The 20,422-nt window shown below is 41.0% G+C and overlaps 1 protein-coding gene across 5 annotated transcripts in view; it reads right to left on the reverse strand.

Annotated features, from left to right (window-relative positions):
• Nucleotides 1–20,422, reverse strand: part of dpy19l3 (dpy-19 like C-mannosyltransferase 3) — a 78,784-nt gene that overhangs the window by 7,986 nt on the left and 50,376 nt on the right. For all 5 annotated transcript variants that reach the window (XM_063480337.1, XM_063480343.1, XM_063480328.1 and 2 more), the window contains 2 exons: nt 8,892–9,024; nt 1,617–1,775 (listed from right to left, as the gene is read on the reverse strand). In XM_063480337.1, the coding sequence (XP_063336407.1) occupies nt 1,617–1,775; nt 8,892–9,024 (292 nt within the window). The remainder of the gene's footprint in view (nt 1–1,616; nt 1,776–8,891; nt 9,025–20,422) is intronic.

The following is a 20,422-nucleotide window of genomic DNA, read 5'->3' on the forward strand; positions in this document are numbered from 1 at the left end:
AAAACTATTTTGAGGCTTATAGTCAAACTGTACAGTGTATTAAGGCAGCGGTCCCCAACCCCCGGGCCATGGACCGGTACCGGTCCGAGAGTCGTTTGGTACCAGGGCGTGAGAGTTTAGGCTCGGGTGTGAAATTGACGGTTTTCAGGGTTTTTATTGTTAACTCTGTTTCCCTGGGTCTTTCCCTTGTGTTATTAAAGGTCATCTTATCTTATCTTATCTTATCTTATGAATTCATTTTCTACATATTTTCATGTACTTTGTTTTGTAGCTGTGTGTCTTATTTTGAAAGTTTGAATGTTTTGGAATGTTTATGCGTTACCATAGCGACCAGAGAGGAGGATGTTACTTTCAATGTTGTTGGTGCATTTCAGGAGGACGCTGCTAATAAAGTTACACAATTACACAGTGAATTCGCGTTTATTATTATATTTACAAAATAGCACCGTTTTTGTCTTGGTCGGATCATTTTCTTTTGTTGTGTTTATCAGCGACGCCTTAAAGGCCGGTCTGTGAAAATATTGTCTGACATTAAACTGGTCCGTGGCGCAAAAAAGGTTGGGGACCGCTGTATTAAGGGACAGTGTATGGAGTATAAATTAGCTTCTGAGCAATATGTATAAATATTTAGGTTCATAATCACATGCAAATGCTCTGCAGTGGGTATTTGAGATTATTTGGTGATTTCACTTTGCATTTTCATTGGAGTAAGATCAGCGATGATGTTCCATCATCATCATCGCTGGAAGCCAAAGTAAGGTTTTCCAGCTGTAAAGGACGCCCCACAGGTCATGTGGCTTTGCCCCAGTGTGTTTGAAATGTCTTGATGGCACATGGGGAGATTTTAATGTGATGGCTACCTGGTGTGTACAAGTAAAGATACAAACAGGCAAAAAAAGTTTCCAGGAGAACCATCACATTTTATAGTTTGTTATAGTCATTAACACTCGGGGTGTTACAGGGAAAGCACTGGATCACTGAGCAGAAAAAAAAGGAAGGCATCCTTAAAAATGAAAGCAAAAAAAAAGAAGAAAAGACGCTAAGGAAAAACAAAACAGGCAGACAGAAAGACCAGAGGTGATAAAAAAAAAAAGAAGTAAGAGCTAAATAAAAGAAAGTATGAGAGGAAGCAAAGGACAGACAGAAAGAGACGTAAATCCAGCATTCCTTCAATAAAGCTGTCTAGATGTCAGATGTTGTGTACGCTGCGTGACATTTACGGCGTTGCGAGCACACCCCGACACTGCGTTTCATGTGTCTTACACGACGCTGGGCCAGACCGAAGCTCGCCTCGCCTCTGGTAATCCAAATAGCCGGCGAGCCGCATCTGACATCAAAATAAAGAGTCTGGGGGAGTGGGGGTGAGCGGCGGTAAAAGAGTGAGAGACAGTGACGCGCAGATAAGAAGTGGGACTATTGATCTGTCTGCAGAGGCTGAGAGCTTTCACAGAGTCGCAGGAGTCGGCAGAGGGGACGGCACATGCTGCCACACACACACACACACACACACACACACACACACACACACACACACACACACACACACACACACACACACACACACACACACACACACACACACACACAGTGAGTCACATTAAATGAAAGCCACCCACATGTCCGTTGGCCAGGTCGAGCAGGTCCCGCAGTCTGCAGCCCCGCCTGTGCCTCCGCTCGTAGCAGATGCTGTTTTCCAACACCACATAGTCGGCCCCAATAGCCTTCAGGATATCGTATACTTCCTCTGGGGAGCGGCGAGCGTACACTTGATACACCTGTTCTCACACACACAGACACACACACATATATATATATAAGGATTTCCTGGAAGGAAGCCAATATTAACTTGATATTGCTGGGAGGGGAAAACTTCTCCCCTGGAACTCAATTACCAGACACATTTGTTTTCTGAATTACACTTTATGAAACTTGGTTTATTCCAATTAGGAAACGTTTACTTTGAAAAACAAAAAAATAGAATGAAAACAATTATGACTCAAACAAAACCCACAGGGGAACAAGAGCTAAAGCTGAAAACATAAATCCCAGCTTCCTGGAAAACTCTCATGGTTCATCTTTTATTTGTAGCAGACAAAAGATTTAAATGGACAAATTATGCAACCCATAAATACTGCAAGAACTGGCTAAGAGCTGATTTATTGGAAGGCTAAAACACAGTGAAACAGCAACTTTTAGAAAGGTTCAAATGAGCTGTAAAAAAACTGAAGCAACAATCCAACTGAATCTCACCTGTGACTGAAATCACACTAATTTAACCACTAAGTGCTGTTTTAGTTTGTTTGTTGGTTGGTGTTTTTGGATCATCTTATTGGTGAATATCAAATATACTCACTACATTGTGCTTTCAGTGATTAACCACAATGACACAAGCATGAGCACCTTCCTTTGCAAACGAGCCTACATCTGTCGGCGGTGATGCAAAAATGACGAGCATTCACTGGAGCCATTTGGAGAGCCCTTCTGTGGCTGGTGATGAAACATGGTGGAAAATCACAATGGAAATAAAGTGACAACTAAATATTAGATATTAAAAATAGTCAAGAACTGACAGAATCTGATACTAAGTGAGGGGTGACTCTAAAAGTACTACAGCGTAGTATCACTGTCACAGTTTTCATCCTCTCGAGATGATCTCATGAAAAGCTCCAAATCAATATTTAACTGATCCAGCTCTCAGTGTATTAAAAAAATACAGTTTATTCATCTGTGCCAAATTTAAAAAAATATATATCTCAACTGCTGTAAATAACCAGCTTAGAACAATTCACTGAACCACACTGTGTCACTGAGATGAAGTAGAGCACTGCACGGCCTGGCGGACAAAGTCCTGGCAGCATTATTGTAAAACCCCAGCAGGTTTCCCAGGCAGAGTGTCAGTAAGCATTTTATATTTGAGCATTTGATAAACAAAAATGTGTATTCTGCTCGAGTAAATAAAGAAGTCAACTAACAAAACTGAATCTAAATCGCTGGTGATTTTTTCTTGACTTTTCTTCCTCCGTCTGAACCACAAACGAATTCAAGGCTCCGAGTCTTTCATGTAGCTGTAGCCTGCAAACACCTGCAACCTACCAAGGTAGCTAACGCAGTCTGGACAGTTCAGACCGGGAGGGGGTCGATATGAAACCAATTTCTTGCCAGAGTGCAGTGTTAACAGAAGAAAACGTTAATGGTTTCTCTTGAACTCACAGATTGGTGCTGAGTGAAAGTCCACTGATGCCAACCCTACAAGCTCTATTTGATCAGCAATGGATACATGATGCCAAGTCACCAGACGCTCAGGAAATAATCAGGGCTGTAGCTGAATATAATAGACCAATACTGTTCTTATCTCCAGTTTTTAAAGAAGAGATGCCTCTTCATTTTTTTGTCGTTTTCCCCTGTGGTGTCAAAAATGGCGTCGACCATTTTGCTTGACTAAGTGGAGTCGTGGCAACTTTTTATGTTGACTGCATGAGAGCTTTTCTGTGGCTCAAGATGTATATAAGAAAGTAATGAGGATGGAACCCTTGTTATCAACAACTGCAGTCCTAAAACCTCTTAGTGGGTGCCAAAAGATTCTTGAAGTACCTAAGTCGCAGAATTTTATCAGAAGTGTAAAATAAATTAAAATAAAGAAGCAATCAACTTTCATTTATTGGTCTTCGAATGAATTTTAATGTTTGAAATGGCTTTGTTCTGCTGATTGACCCCACCTCCATGTGTGTGAAAATAACTTAACCGCTGACTATTGTCTGGGGCTGCCCTCATGATTTAAAGTGCACTGACATGAAGTCAGTTATGAATTGCTGCACATAAAGTGAACTGAATTGTGCACTATTATCTGTTGAGATTGCAATTGGAGCCAGAAGGCAAACACCCATGCAAAGACCACAGAACTGATTATGACTGAAAAGCAGCTCATGTGTGAGCAAAAATGAAGCTATTATAACAACACGACAAAAGGATATAATCAACTACAGCAGTGTGGATTTCTCTGAAGAAAAAAAAGGACATGTTTGACTTTAAAATGGTTTAGCAAAAGGGTTATAATAAAATCAAGTTTTCCTAATTGAGGTTTAATTTACTTATATGTAATACACTTTTCCAATCAGACGGTCATAAAAGAGGAAAATAAACCAATTTCTGTCAAATGATGAAATTTCAATTCAGTTTTATGGCTATAGCACCAGTTCACAGCGGTTTTCTCTGAGTGCTTTAAATCTTTAAGACCCCAGAATATTAGGAAAGAGAACCCCAACAGTAAGATGATCCCTTAGCAGTAAGCATGTGTGGGGAGGAAGTAGACGAGACAAATATACAGGATATCAACACATGGGGATGAAAAAGTTCTCAAAGCATCATAGGACGTTCCCGAGCAGCTTGAGGTAATATGTAGATCCTATAAAAGGAAACACTTTTAAAGCGCCAACACTTTAACCCCCCCACCAATGGCAGCAGTTCCCAGGAAAATGTCATACTGGAATTTGCTAGTAAGAGTAACTTCAAAGACAAATTTAAAAAAGTTTACAAAAGTAAGGGAAACCCCAAAGTGTGTACGAAAAGCAGTAAGTACACATCGAAATCCCATCAGTATATCTGTGAAACATGGAGGTCATGTCATGGTTGGTGGTGTGCTGCTGGCTGTGGCACTGGCTCGCTCTTTATTGACGATGTATTGCATGAATTCAGAAGTAATGCGTAAACGAACCGCACTTATAGAAAGCTGCTTCTGTTCTTATTGACCGCTTAAAGTGCTTTACCCTCCAAACTACATCCATCACAGAGTTTAGGATGTTGCCCGTGGTTACTTGAACAAGCAGGCTGAGGATGCTGGAGATCAAACCACTGACCTTCTCATTAGTGGACTACCTACCATTGTGTGCTGTAAAGAAAGAAAAACTATGGCTATATATATATAAAGGACCCCCTCAAATCTCATTAGCTGGTTCTTTATCCTACAAAAACACAGTGACCCCAAATGCACTGCCTGTGGTTCAGCTTTCACTGGTGTCAAAAACTGGAGAGTGGGTGAATGGCCATGTCAGGAATCAGATTTAAAAACCACTGAGCATTTTACCAGCTGAATCTGTGTGTAGTTATAACAGGCGTCAACATGTAGTTTTATGTAGCATACAAGAAAACAACTGGTATATAATTGCTGTTGTTTTAGCAGTTATCACCAAAATCACCATGGATAGAAGGTACAGTACTGTGCAAAAGTCTTGAGCCAACCCCCCAATTTCTTTATATTTTGCTTCCAAGGAGCCAGACTTTAAAGGCGTCTTTAGAAATACTTCTTCAGGCTTTCTTGAAGTTTTTCAAAGTTTTTCTTTGACATTGGCTGCATCCCATCCCTCATGCCCAACCATTTTCCGTGGACTCTTAAGATAAGATAAAATTGTGTTTTTGTACAAAAAAGGTGATTCCCAAAAATTCCCAATTAGAGGACAAAATATGATGTGGCAGACCTAAAAGACTATCTACAACAGATGAACAGTATCTGAGGAGAGAGGTACCACAGTGAGTGTCTACAGGTTCTGGACTTTAGCCAGTGATGTTGGGCATCTTGTCAAACTTATGAATACAGAGAAGGACCATCAGATTGCTGTACCAACTGAAAGCAAGCGTGCAAGGCAAAGGCTTCATTTTCAGCTGCCAATTCAGTAAAAGCATATCCAGACAGAAAACACACAGATAAACATCATCAGTCATGGACTGTGTACATCACCGAAGCACTGTGGGATCCTCTTGACCGAAAACGGGAAAAAGGGCAGAAACATCCAAAGAAAAGCTCTGGGTGTCTATGTCTACTATTTCTGAAGAGTACTTAAAGAAATTACAAGAGGGCTCGCCTAAGAGAGTTTGTCTGTCTTAAAGGTAAAGGTGGTCGTACCAAATACTGACTTTCAAGCTTGTTAGTATTGCATAAACTCAGTTTTGCTTTATATACTGTTTCCAGTATTTTGCCATGTTACAATAAATCACTATAAATCTCTTAATCCCATTTTTCTAGTAAAATACAAAGATGTGAGGTGTGGCTCAAGACTTTTGCACAATACTATAGGTATGCAAATTAACATAGAATGGACTACAGCGGGTGATGGGAATAACTATACTTGTTGTCTATTAATGAATAATTTTGCAATGACATTTATCTTGCACAAGAAGTGGGACCATGTTTTAAAATACATTTATGCAGTTTTTGTCCATACTAACAAAGAAAACAGAGCCACGTTTGCACGGCTGTCTTTATGAGGACATTCACCTCATAACGGTTTCTCTAACACCTTACCTAAACCTAACCAAACTCTAATCCTAAAATGGAGTCTTAACCCTAAACCAGCCTTTTGATGAGGACTGAGAAAGAGAGGAATGCCCCAAATGTCTTCACTCTTCCAAAATATTTTCACTCCAGTGGTCTAAAACTCAGCCTGGTCCTCATAAAGATAGCTGGACACAGATAAAGCCCAGTAGGCCTGAACCAGTGTCGTGGTCCATTAATGAGCTCCATACTAGGCTCGAGCCTCGCCAGCGGCTCAGCATGGCTGACTTCCCGCTGGGAGGCAAATCACAGGCTCAGCTACCCGAGAAATGACCCACACATTACTTTCTGCTCATTGCAAAGAAGACACACCGCATGCAGAAGCAGAAAAAAGTAATAATAAAGGTAATTCTCCATTGTGTTTGGTCATTAGCTGTATGTGGTTTGCAGCATGTTTGGGAAAAAGTGATATTTGTCATGTTTTCTATTTCACTGTCTGAATTCAGTCAATATGGGAGTGACAACCAGTTATTTAAGTGCATTGGCAGGGCATGTAATAACAGGCCAAAGGGAAAAATATACTAATGAAAACACAATACAATGAGAATTCATGAATAATACACAGAAGTAAAGTGAAACGCTGCCTTTGCTGCTTTAACCTGATTTCAGCAGAAAAAAAACATTCACAGAAAAAGGGAAAAAAGAAAACAATGCCTCCGCAGCATTTCTCACATACATTACAATACTAATATGCACTCAAGTACATGCGCCACCATTCATCTCTTCTTTACTGGAACACAGCACTTTTAGGCTCCATTTTTCCTACGTTACCATTCATTCCACTATAATGGATGCACAATGTACTCAGTGCATCTTCTGATCCCATATTCATTCAGACAATCACTGCAGGTCAATGGCCCCCATCTACAGACAATTCCCTGGTCTCTCACGCAAGACATTAGCACAGAGCTGAGTGAGATGGATGGGTGGGGATGTTGTACAAAACAGATTTCACTGTGCAGAGGAGGGCGGAAAAAACGCAACAACAAGATCTGGAAATAGCCTGAAAATTCTGACACTGACGGCGGCACCAAAATAATGTCTAAAGGTTAAATATTACTTAAATAAAATTGAATCAAAACAAGGAAAATGCATCAAATGGTGTGCAGCTACACTCGCACTCAGTTACTGTGGCTTTAGTCTAACTGTGCACTCAGACTGTGGCTGGTAACACAAAAATATCTCAGTTCACTTCATTTCCAGCTTCACTGTTAATTTTTTGGATTTTTAAAGAACATAATTCAAAATGCAAATTACCAAAACTGAAAAATATATAGCATAGCATCTTTATTTATAAACACACTTTACAATGTTGGCCAAAGTGCTACAAATATAAAACAAAGATAAAACAGTTTAAATTACATATAGAATATCTTAAAATTAAATATAATATGATTAATAACAAGCATATTAAGAGGCAGTCCTGCTGTGCTGAAAGCCAAGGTAAATATGTTTTAAGATATATCAACTGCTCGTTTTTTTTCCCTTACCCACCCACAATGGGCCTAGTGCACCGTTTCAATGAACAAGGGTAGGGATAGCTCAGTAGGTAGAGTGGTCACCCCTTGATTGGAAGGTCGGGGGTTTGAATCCACTGAATGGCTACCCTGAGGTACCCCTGATAATATTCAGATATGTATTGATTTATATAATTCCAGTAAGACCCAAAGGTTAAAAAACAAAACAACTATCATTTCTTTGAACAAGGAGAACACAGAGCATGTGATACCTTTGTGATACCTAAGTAACAAGTAATAACTGGACGTGGAGGGGCTTCTTTGTTACTCTTAAACAGAAATCTAAATTAACTGGAATTCAACCGGTGTGCTGGAGAGAAGGTGGAGAAAAGATGGCAGATCACGGTCACATTTCTGCATTTTCTAACTTTACATGTCTTTACCTTGAGAGCTTTCCAGATGAATTAAATCACACAGACAAATATCTTTTAAAGGTCCTATTGGCAGCGAACAAAAAAGCCATGACTAAGCGTTGGCTCTAGAAGGATCGCCGCACAATACCTTGGTTATTACAAGTGTTAACAATCTGCACACTGGGGAAGAGCTGGCATATGCATAAGACTTCAAAACAAAAGTGGGAGAGAAAAGGTGGGAGAAATCGCACCGTTATTTAGCCTCTGAAACAGACAGAGGTGTGTGAGGTGGAAGAAGTGGGTTTTTTCTTTTTCTCGACCATTTTGTTTAATTGTGAAAATGAATATAAAGAAAGACTCCAGGTAGAATCTTTACAACATCTCTACAACAACTGAATTCCGCTTTAAAAGATATCACTGGCTCGTATTATAGCCTGTGCTGCTCAGTAATACATTTTCGGTAAGCAGAGAGGTAAAGCTTTGTCAGATCTCACACCTCTTTCAAAACACAAATATTACAGCTATGATTATTCTTAAAGCGAATCCAAGCTGCTAATTGGCATTCAAATCCACCTGACTCGGTGTTATGAAGCTGACACTGTAATTACCATCAATTTACTTCAGATTTTCCATTTATTGTGTTTGTGTTATCTTGCAGCCCCTCTGGCAGTTTCGTTTTATTGCAGCCTACAGTACCTGTCTGGTCCGCTCCCGCAGGTCTTTATCTTCATAATGGGGGTGGTTGGTGAGAACTCTGCCTGTGCACAGCTTGATACCCGCCAGGAGCTGCATGCTTCCAGCAAATACTGCCTGTTTGGGTGTCTTAGTGCTGTGGACAAACACAGAGAAACGAGACAGACGAATCAGTCACCTTTCTAAACATTTTCATAGTATATTGCATAACTAGGCTAATATAATACAGTATATGTTTAGAACTTAAAGCCACAAAGAGATGGAAAAAGTTTTTAGGCTATCCACACAAACATCGAGTCATCAGAAAAGTTTGATTGAAATTTACTTTATTTTATTGTCTGCTGTTGTTATTCACTGCACATGTTTTTGCCTTTTGAGCTGCTGCAATAATTGGAACATACTACTGAGGCATTTAAAAGTTTCTTTCAGAGATGTAGCATCAAGGGCAGTCGACATCAGGAGAGAATACAAAAAAACCAAACATTCTTTGTGTGGACGAATTAAATTATAAAAAGATGCCAAATGATGTGCAGTTACAGTGGTACGGAAAACTACAGCGCCAAGGACGAGCTTTGTAAAGCTGTGGTGTGTTAACATGTTAATACAACTTAGTTTGTTGTGTGCGTGCATGAAAATGTGTGCGTATTCAAATCTTTTGCTGTGTCCCTGCAAACTGTGGTCAGGTACATCCTGGTTGCGTTAATAATTCTCCAGATAAACATCAAATTGACTGCAGTGCTCTTGTGGCAAACAGATCAACACCCCTGTGCATGTATCACTCAGAAAGACATTTAAAAGTTCTCTGCAGAGATGGAAGGACCAGGGAACGATACCCACTGCAGTGGAACTTCACCAATTAGGCTTTTATGGTAAAATAGGCAGACGGCAGCCATAAGAAGAAAGACAAACCTCTCAGCGCTTATTATCTGTGGTAAGTGGTTAGCACTGTCACCTCACAGCAAGAGAGTCCTAAATATGAGCTAGAGATGTTCCAAGAGACAAATTTACTAGTCGTTTACATAAGGAGAGGTAGACTAATTAGTCTAAAAAGTATGAAGCTCCCAAATTGAACAGATAATTATTATCTGCATTATCTGTGCAAATTTCATATGTGCATTTCAAAGCTGAAAATCATATTCTTTGACAAATCTCACCGAAATATGTGGCCATTTGAGCCATTTATGAACACAAACACAATGTCAGTTGTGGCTAAAGTTAGCAGTGCTAGCAGTGCCTCATTTCCCTGCAGGTTAAAGCCTGCACACCTGGGCAGCCTGTGGTTGCTCATTGCTGTGGTTGAATGGTTATGTGCAACCCAACAGTTAACAGCATTCACGCATTAGTTGAGTCCCTGGGTTTAAAGACCAATATTTCTGGTTCCAACATTTTAATAGTCTAGTTTACTAGTTGTGCAAATCCTTAAACCCAAACGCACCTTTCTTTGAGCAGCTGCTTGTGAAGGTTTTTTTCTTGAACTGAATCTAATAAAATTTAATGAATGATGGCATCAGAGTTGAAATAAGAATGAAAATGGTCCTTGAAGAAAATCTGAAGAGGCCTGCAGACCTGAAGCTGTAATGGAAAAGAAGCATCTAAAAAGTCTGGAGTTACCTTTGGAGATCAGAGATGTCAGTTTCTGACTTAACTGATCAGCAGAAAACTCGTCATTAGTGCAGATTGAAGGTTACTTTTTCTTTTTTTGTTCTTTCAATTAAACGTCTAAGACTAAAGAACATCAATATTTGGGACTTTAATTTTTCCTGAAATGAATTCACCAAAGAAAACTGAAGAATGCTGAGAATGCTGTGCGCACTGCAAGCTCTCTGTACAGTATATACTGTACGCATGTAGCACTGTAATGACCGGCTGGCTGTTTCTTGAGTGGATGTGCACATATGCATGAGTCTCGTAGGAGGAGCGGAGTGGAGGGCATTCAAACATGTTCCAAGGTGGACGTGTGGGTTGATGCTTTGGCCTCCTGACCTTCAGCAGGAACGGGTCATTGTCCTTTCTGTCCATTTTGCTTCTTTGCGAGAGTTTTAGTTTAACTGCTCGCTGCCTTTCAGCCAACATTTTCTTTCCTTCCATGTTGATTACATTTAATTTGATGTTTATATTCTTTTATGTAAATGGCAGAAAGGAACAGCCAGGAACCCTTTGACATTATAAAAATGAAATAATGATGTTCTTGGCTGAAAGAGACTCGACCGTGGCCAAGCACAGATCCTGCATTGCTTCTATTTTCTCTTTGTGTATGGGTCGTGTGCTTAAACGTGTATTTGATCGTGTTCATTAGCACCTGTTGCTCAAATTCTAGAGCACCATTAAGAAGATAATGATCTCGATTGTCACTCGAATGCAGTTTCTCACAGCTTGACAAGCATTTTAGCTTCTTCTTACCAGCCTTGTTTACCGCCACAGCGGGCAGCTGTCGCTCAGCTATACTCTTCCTGCCCACCAGCACCAGAGAGAAGTTACCAACTAGCTGATAAATACAGCCGAGGATTTGGCTTCTAAAGAGTCAGTTTGCTTTAAGTTGGTGGAGACAACAGGCTGACTTCCTGTTTAGCAGTGCCCCCCTAAAATCTCAAGTTGAATATTTAATCAATCCAACAAACTGTGTGAAACAAAAATCAGGATTAACATACACCACATGACCTAACTGTAAACTGAGTCATACTAATTTGACCAAAAACAGCTTCATGTTAAAAGGTCTGGACAAGGTATGACATAATTTATTGATATCAAGCTAGAATTTTACTTTTCTACAGTTTTACATTTATCAGTTGTTAAAAGTAGTTCTTTCAGAAATTCGTATAGTGATGGAGCTAAAGACCAAGAAAACAAAAAGGTCTGAGTAAGTAATGGCCAGTCGCACCTCAGGAGAGTAGTTCTATTAATGTTATGAATTATACCTGTGGTTTTGCTGCTGTCATGAAAAAAAGAGGGGAAAAAAACTATATTAATACACCAAGAAAAGTCTCGACCTTGTCTGGAAAAACATATCTGAACCAATTCACCTGCTCATGCTTTTATGATTTTGGTATAAAGATTTGTGAGAACTGTCAAAGGCTTTTTAAGAGTGGTGCCAGCATTTGCCTTCAGAACAGATTAACTTATCACCCGCAGTCACAAAGGACTGAAACCACTCTTTGACCTCTTCGCAAACAATTCAAATTCAACATAAAGCTCAACAACACAGCCGCAACCCATTTTTATCTGACCGGATCAGCTTTTTGTTACACTGAGCATTCGTTCTTTTTACAGTTTTCCAGAAGAGGAGAGAAAATGTAAAGACATAAACCTGAACAATAATTTTTAAACATCCATAAATTACAAACGTCTGATGACACGATTTTGATTAGACTCCAGATTTTTAAAGACCGTAGGCTCAAACATCGACACTGCATGAAGATTTTAAGAGGTGATGACGGCCTGTTTTATGACACCGACTGTGCATCACTGCATTATTGGTGTAAATTCATGCCGTTTGGTAACTTCGCACTTTTTTCCAGCACAGCTTTGAACCTCAGCAGTGGTCTCAGCACTGAGCGTAACTGAAAGCGCCTCTGTGGGCATGCAGGGTCTGAGCAGCTGCTTTTCTGATGATTACTTTGGTAACTTCCAAAACACCCCTAAAATTTTTTCTTGCCTTTTATATAAATCTTATATTCCACCTGCAGAGTGCAGCTAACACTCCACCTGCACACAAAGGGTTACTGAGTGGAAGTGATGATGAGTGATAGTGAGACAGAGGACGTGACTCGAAGTGTTTTTATATAAATGCCAGGATGGCCATGGATTTTCTGCTGGTCTCACTTCTGATTGAGAAGTGTTCAATCAGGGATGTCGCTCTGACTCTGTCTCTAAACTGCCTCTGGATTAGTTAGAAAGCAGAGGAAGACACACACACATACACAAGCACAGATCACAGACACCACTTTCCCCATTTAAGGATGAAGCCAAATGCTTCTAATTTAGACAATTTAAAGCACGACAAGGAGGAGGATGACAGGAAGACAATTAAGGGAGCAAGAGCGGGAATGAGAGTAAGAGGAAGCAGAGTATTTAAAGAATAGTGAAGATACAGTCACACCGACAGAGCAGAAAAACACATTTTTGCTGAAAGACTGATATACAAATGAGTAGTGGCACATATTTCTTAAGCATGGATCAAGTAATTTGTTTTAATTAGACAAACACAATGACACAGATCCACAAAACAAGGAGAGAGAATCCCACGAGGACTGGACAAGAATTATCTGGGGAACGTCAGAGTTAGGAGCTTAGCTTTTGTCTAGACAGGATGAATAATTGCAACTTTTCTTCTTCTTCTTCAGATGACCCCCCTATCTCCCAGCATCCTCCCTTGTCACATCAACTCCCTGCATGTCCACCTTCACCACATCCATGAACCTCCTCTGAGGTCTTCCTCTTTTCCTTCATCCTGGAAGCTCCATCTTCAACATGCTTCGTTCATAAGTGAGACTGTACAGGTTTTAATTAAATGCTAAAGATAAAAATGACTGACATTGGATTACTGTGATAACCCTCATCTCCATGAAAACAAATTAGCCAGTCTACGTTCAGACTGCAGCTCTTAGTGAGGGTAAAAGGAGGAAATTCTGTAGCACACAAACTCCACATTATTATTCATCTCGTCTGTATTCTCCACCACTTGTAGAAAGAGATGTCAAAGCTGAATTGTCTGAAGTGTTTTCTTAAGACTGTGAGCACCACAGAATAAATTCCATTCACCTCATTTGTGTTAAACGGGGCAAAAAGCTCAGGGACAAATATCTCAAGACCTTGAAAGATGGATACATGCCACCAGAGTTTAAGTGAGATGATATCTTAGCAACATTAAAACTACTTCAATGAATAACAACTTGTTGCAGTGCATCTATGTATCCATTTTCTTAACCATTTATCCCATTCAGGGCTGGAGTCTATCCCAGCTGGCAGAGGACGAGGTACACCCTGGAGAGGGCTGACACGGAGAGACAAAAACTTTCACACTCAGATTAACACCTGCGGTCAATTTAAAATCATATCATTGTCTTTGTACTATGTAAGGAAGCTGTAGTGCCTGGGGATAATCAGTGCAGACACAGGGATAACAAGCAAAACCCACCCAGAACCAGTGATCCCAGTGTGACCAAGCTCAATCCAAAGACATGTACGCTGATCCGACCCAGCATTATGCCCACCTGATTAATATTGTATTAATCCCCCTTTTGCCTATCCCATCGAGGCACGGACTGCGCTAGACTCTTAAAGGTGTTTTGTGGTATCTGCACCGAATTTTAGCAACAGATCCTGTAAGTTGGGGGCCTACATGGATCAGACTTGTTTGTTCCACAGATTATTAACTGGATCGATATCTGAGGAATATGGAGACCATGTCAACACCTCAAACTCGTTGTTGTGCTCTTCAATCCATTCCTGAACCACTTCTGCTTTGTGGCAGGATACTTTAACCTGCTGAAAGAGGCCACAGCCATCGGGGAATACCGTTTTCATGAAAGGGTGTACGTGGTTTGCAACAGTGCTTAGGTAGGTGTCAAAGTAACATTTCGGCAGCAGACGAGGGTCAGCATGGGCACCTTGATTGGCCCTTCTTATTAGCTCGTGTGTTGGATCGGACCTCACGAGCCACTTTTCGCTCCGAACATGCATCAGCGAGCCTTGGCCACCCAGGACTCTGTCGCTGCTTCACCACTGTTCCTCCGTTGGACACCCTTTGATTGATACTGACCAGTGCAGACCAGGAACACCCCACAAGAGCTGAAGTTGTGGACATGTTCTGATGCATTCATCAGACAAAATGTTCACCCACCCACTAACAGGTGCCATGATGAGGAGATAATCAGCGTTATTCACCACCTGTCAGTGGTCGTGATTTTATGCCTGATCAGTGCATGTATATGTGTATATGCATTTCTGTTTGACTTTAATATTTTGTAATATAGTCACTTCATTTTTGTTTTGTTGTGTTAGTTTTTATTGGCAGATCTAGTTAGCCGACGCGTCAGTGTGAATCAGCGCTCCGCTGCATCAGTTGTATTGAGTAGGCAGAAATTCCTGACGTGCAGTATGTTTGGTTCTCACTGAAGAATGCGTCTCTCTGCTCAGACATGTAAGTTGATTAAATAAAAAATTGGAGGAATTCTGAGGCAGAGAAAAGCTTCTATTTTCACTTATACTGAAGAATAAATGGTGGTAAAGTGAAAGAAAAATATTTTCTTTTCCAACCATTTACAGATTTAGGATCAAATGTATGCCTGTTCACACTCGGTCATGAAAAAAATTATGTAGTGATGTATGCTTTAATATTTTTTGACTTGTCTGAAACAATTGTTGGGAGTTACCAACCTCATTCACAGAGAGCTCAGACCAGAACAAGCTGGGGAAACGGTCACTAAAGCTTTAAAAACACCGGACGACATCATTTCATGGGTTTTGAAAAATTTGAATGAATATATGTTTGGTGTTTAAGATTTTAAATGGTCTGGCAGCTCCTCCACTGCTGCTTCATTTTATTAGCTTTTGCCCATGAGAATCTTTAAAATCTACGAGCAGATCATCAACTAAAGACTGTACTGTAGCGTTTTGTCATTCTGCTTTTGGGCAATCAGCACTCTCTGCGAAAGCTTTAACTCAATGGAAGTTGAAGTCCTGCCTGATACCATTAGGTACTGCAGCTTTTTCACCAGCTTTATTAAAATATTTGCTGAAGGACTCACAGACTTGTAATCTTTCTTTTTTTATGCATGTGTGAATCTTTTATGTGACATTTTTGAGATCTCCTGCATGCAACCTGCTGAGGGACTGTAGATGTAAATTAGCTTTAAGCTAACTCTGGCACAGTGCATCAAATGGCAAACACTGATGTTAATATTGCACATGTACAAATATGAATAAATAAAATCAAATAAAAACGTGCTTACACTGGTTACTTTGGGAATGGTTGTAATGGTCTTTAAGAAGAAACTGAGACACAATGTGTTTTCCTGTTTAAGCGTGTGGACTTGCTGTATAAACACATCAGGGTTTCACTCAAATATGCTGACTTTTCCAGTGGAGTCGTTTTCCTTCACTGAATGGGTCTCCATGCTGAGTAGCTAGATGAGCCTCCTGAATTTGCAGCAAAACTGCTGTCAAAGCTCTCATTAATAATTTCCACTGCAGCCTTCATAATTCTCGAAAACAGACTGTATATCTTACACCCGGAGGGTGGGGGTGAGCTGGAGGGGGATGGGGGGAAAGCAAGATATCTTTCAAAATAAAAGCATATTAAATGGTAAATGGTTTGAATTAAAGCTCGTGAGATTTGTGCCAGGAGTGAGAAGGATGGACAGGAATAGGTGAGAGTATATCAGAGGGACAGCTCAGAGACCAGGCAAGAGAGGCCAGATTGAATTGGTTTATGTGAAAGAGCAGTGAGCTCCTCCTGTGTCCCGTGAGCAGGATAATGACGACGGAGCTGCCAGGAAAGAGGAAAAGAGAAAGGCCGAGGAGGAAATTTCTGGATGTATTGAGAGCGGACATTCAGGAAGTAAAATATGGAAACCAATGATTTGCTGTGTGATCGGAAGAAAAGTTAAAATGCAATTTGTCTGCACTTTTAACCTTTAAAATGCATTTCTTATTCAGTCATTCACATGCACGCACGCACGCGCACACACAGATGCAGTGGAGCTGCAATGCAAAACTGCTACTGGTGCAACTTCAGCGTTTGGCTGTCATGTTTTCAGCATGCAGAGCAGCTGGGGATCAAAACACCAATCCACCACAATCCAGAAGCTGATTCACAGGAGACTGGCATTATCACTCGGCCTCTCTATGCGGCGGAATATGTACGGTGAGTGGTGTGTGCCAGGAGAAAATAAGACGGGGGAAATTGTATGACGCAAAAATATAGAAATCACTAAATCAGAGTCGTGACACTGACATCAAAATCCAAGTCCAACAAATAACCTCATTCAAAATGTAATAGATCCCACTTCTGACTCATCTGTGCTGTGAAATGCGAGGTGAACTTTGTTCCCTATTGGAGCGACGGTGTAGTGACAGCAGTGAGAATGGACTGAGGGGCCTAGAATCAGCTATATTAAACATGTCTGGCTTTTCGCTGCTCCTCTCTCTGCTGCACGTTAACATTTGCACTGCCTTGAATACTTCATGCAGAAACTACCTCAAATTTTTCCTTCATTTTTTCAGTAACCTCCTTTGACTGACACTGTACTGCTTTTGCAAAAACCAGCGTGGAAACATGAATCTGAGAAAAGCAAAGTTGCACCGGATTCAGGAGGAAGCGGAGAGAGAGCACATCGGCTAGATGGAGGTGATGTTTGTGACTTTAAAAACTGCTCACTCTCAACTATAACTCAAAGTTGGAGGCAGTTGAACATCCAGGCACTGCTATTGATTTATCGACTGCCCATTTAGAACACAGTATCAGCCTACAGCGGAGCTGTGGAGCCAACTCTGTTATCAAGTGCAAAACTTGTGAATTATGGCTGCGCCTTAGTTCTTCAAACTCATAAAGTCACGGGTCATGAAAGAGAGTCTTGGGAATTATGATAATCCCCTCATCAGCCTGTCTTAACTCACACACTTCTATACTAATGAGGGCCTCAGGCATGCGTCATTAGCTCTGACGAGGGCCCTCTTACCTCTGATCTAATAATCCTAATCTCATCTCTGAATCCATCGTTATCAAACAAACATCCTTATCCTTTCCCTAATCTAATCCTAATTCTGGCTCGAGAGATTGTGAAGATAAAGACTTTCTCAGACCTTGTATCCTTTGACAAACTCTTCATTTTAGATCAACCAAAGTCAAACAAATGCAGCTACAATCATCACAACGAATCTGCGACAGCTTACATACGCACGCAAGCTGTTCACGAAATGTACTTTCCTCCATACGCATGCATATACGCTCGTCCTCCCCTTTATTATGCCGCAGTCTGAATATCTACTTCTTGCATATAAAACGAAATAGCCTCGGCCTCAGTCACCTAGAGAATACAGCGTAACATGAACCTCCTTCCCCATCTTAACACTTTCATCTGGAATGTAATTAGCGCAGCAAGAAGCTTAGCACTCCGCCCTGCTCTCAGCCCCAACCAAGGTAACTCTAGGCAGCCCCTAATCCTCACCGCCTAATGGGATTAGCTCCGGAGGGAAGGGAACCCATGTCACACACACAAATACATTCAAAATCCAAACCTCTCCTCTGCTGTCTCACTATCCATATCTCTCTCGTTCTCCCTGTGCCATTCCACTAAGTGTTTAATAGGATTATACCAAAATTGTCCATTTCTTAGAAATCACATCTGGTCCACTCGGTGTCATCGCGCTGATGATGATAGGATGGAAATAAGAAGCCTTAAATTATCATTCACCGAGTCTATAAGTGAACTGCAGGGAAAACCTATGTTAAGTCATTCTAAACGGGTTTTAATGTATTGAGGATAGGCTGGCGTGTTTGGATGGCAACGGGATTATCTGAGTGGACAAAAACTATAATTTTTCCTCACAGAGCCTGTAAACAAGATTTTGCAGCATCCAAGTTTTGTGTGAGGGAGTCTGAGACCGTTCCCCTGTGAAAAACAAAACAGTTAAAGGCAGATTTATCGTGTGCATTTCCATGTCGAAGTCAAAAGAAAAACAGTTTGGGTTTAAATTTTCAGTAGTAGACCAAGCAGGACAATAAAATGTATACTATTAGTCTTATGTGAAACTATTTAATTATCTCCATCCATGTTTTATTACTCTCACTGAGTGGCAGAAGCCCAAGCAGAGATTCCCAGACTTCCAGGCCTCTAGCTCTTCTATGAGGCATTCCCTAAGCAGCTGAACTGTCTGTAGTGTGTCATGGAGCTGCCTTGAGGTCTCCTTCCAGTTAGAAGAGCTGAAACACCTCAGCGAGGAGTCTTGCGTTTCGATATGGAGGAGCAGGGCTACTATCAGGGTGACCCAAAAACTCTTTGGAGGCAAGTTTGTGGCCACTGGTGACAGTAGGAATGTAAAAACACAAAAAGTGTCAAGTTCCCCTTCTCTCTGCCAAAAGAGATCACAATCGTGCAGACAACGTGCTAATGTGTCCTGTAACTTGCCTTTTCCCTCCACAAACTCGTATTCCCAGCAAACCAAATCGACTAGCTAACAACAAATCAGCTATAGCTGACCAAGAGCTGGTTAATGCCTAAATTAACGACCTTTAAAGAAGCTGTTAACTTAAACGGAGGAACACAGTCTGCAAATCGTGCAAACTCAACTGTGAATCCATACAAGACTACCAATCTATCTGCACATAACATAAAAGAATGAACAGAATTCAAAGACATTAACACTTTTAAGTGGACTGCTTAGAGCAGCAGATGTGTGGAAGTGTTGTAAAAAAAAATGTAAAATGCAAAAATGTAAAGTGGGAACACTGACTAAGCCCTCTGCTCTCTCACAATGGCCGACAGGAAGGCAAAATTACAGAAAACCAAAGGCTTAAAAACAGCTGTAAACGTGGTTCTTGCAGTTTTCATTAGATTCCTTCAGCATGCCTATAAACACACCCACAGCCCTGATGTGAGCAACAAAAGAAAACACTCAAGTTTTACAAAAAAGTCCAAGTTAATCGCTTTGGTGTCATAATATTTCTATTAGCAGCCCCTCTGGAAAAACCATAAGTCACTTTTTCTAATTTATTCTAGAACGGAGATTCAAAATACATAAGTAAGCATATCGTTCTTGTTATGTTACAATATCAGCGATAAGGATGAAAATCTTAATAACGAAGCACATGATCAGCTTCAGTTTGCACCACTACTGCATCCTACTTCATTCCTGACACTCAGCCGTAATGTTTCATTATCTCTCGCTTCTTAATTTGAATGCCTAACGAGTCCAGCAGCACTGCGCAGTGTCTGCCCAGAGTTCAGCCTCAGGTCTGCGAGAGAGCTGCAAACCCAGCTGATAACTACTGACCTTGCCAACAATCCCAGTTAAACCAACTTGTCTGTGCTGGTGTAAGTGGAACATAAATGGGAAATTTAACAGGCACTAAGCAGAGAGCTGAGAGTTGTGTCTTTGGCCAGATGTTATAGTTGCACAGATGTAGGATATGCACTACGGGCGGCCAATCCAGCGCTGTACATCCAACCTGACGACCAGGAAATGACAGGCGCGCACAGATGTGCAAACACACAGCAGCATCAGCGACAGTTCGGAGCATTTCCAAATCACAGCTCCATCTCTGATCCCATCAGGGTGATGCTCTTGATCGGAAGCCCAGCAACAGAGACCCTGAGGTGGGTTAGAGCTCTGCCAACAGCTGGGTCCTTTCCAGCACTCCCATGTCTTATTCATGGATATCCATCAGCTCTCATCACTCATCAGACAGACTCTCCGACAAACAAGCGCCGAGACACATGCATGCACGCACACGGACACGCTCACACGCGGACTAATCAAGGACACGAGGCACAGGAAACTCGATCTGCAGGAACAAGCGAATCAAATTTGCTTCA

This window comes from Pelmatolapia mariae, linkage group LG1 (genome assembly GCF_036321145.2).
Source record: "Pelmatolapia mariae isolate MD_Pm_ZW linkage group LG1, Pm_UMD_F_2, whole genome shotgun sequence".
In the NCBI taxonomy this organism is placed as follows: domain Eukaryota; kingdom Metazoa; phylum Chordata; class Actinopteri; order Cichliformes; family Cichlidae; genus Pelmatolapia; species Pelmatolapia mariae.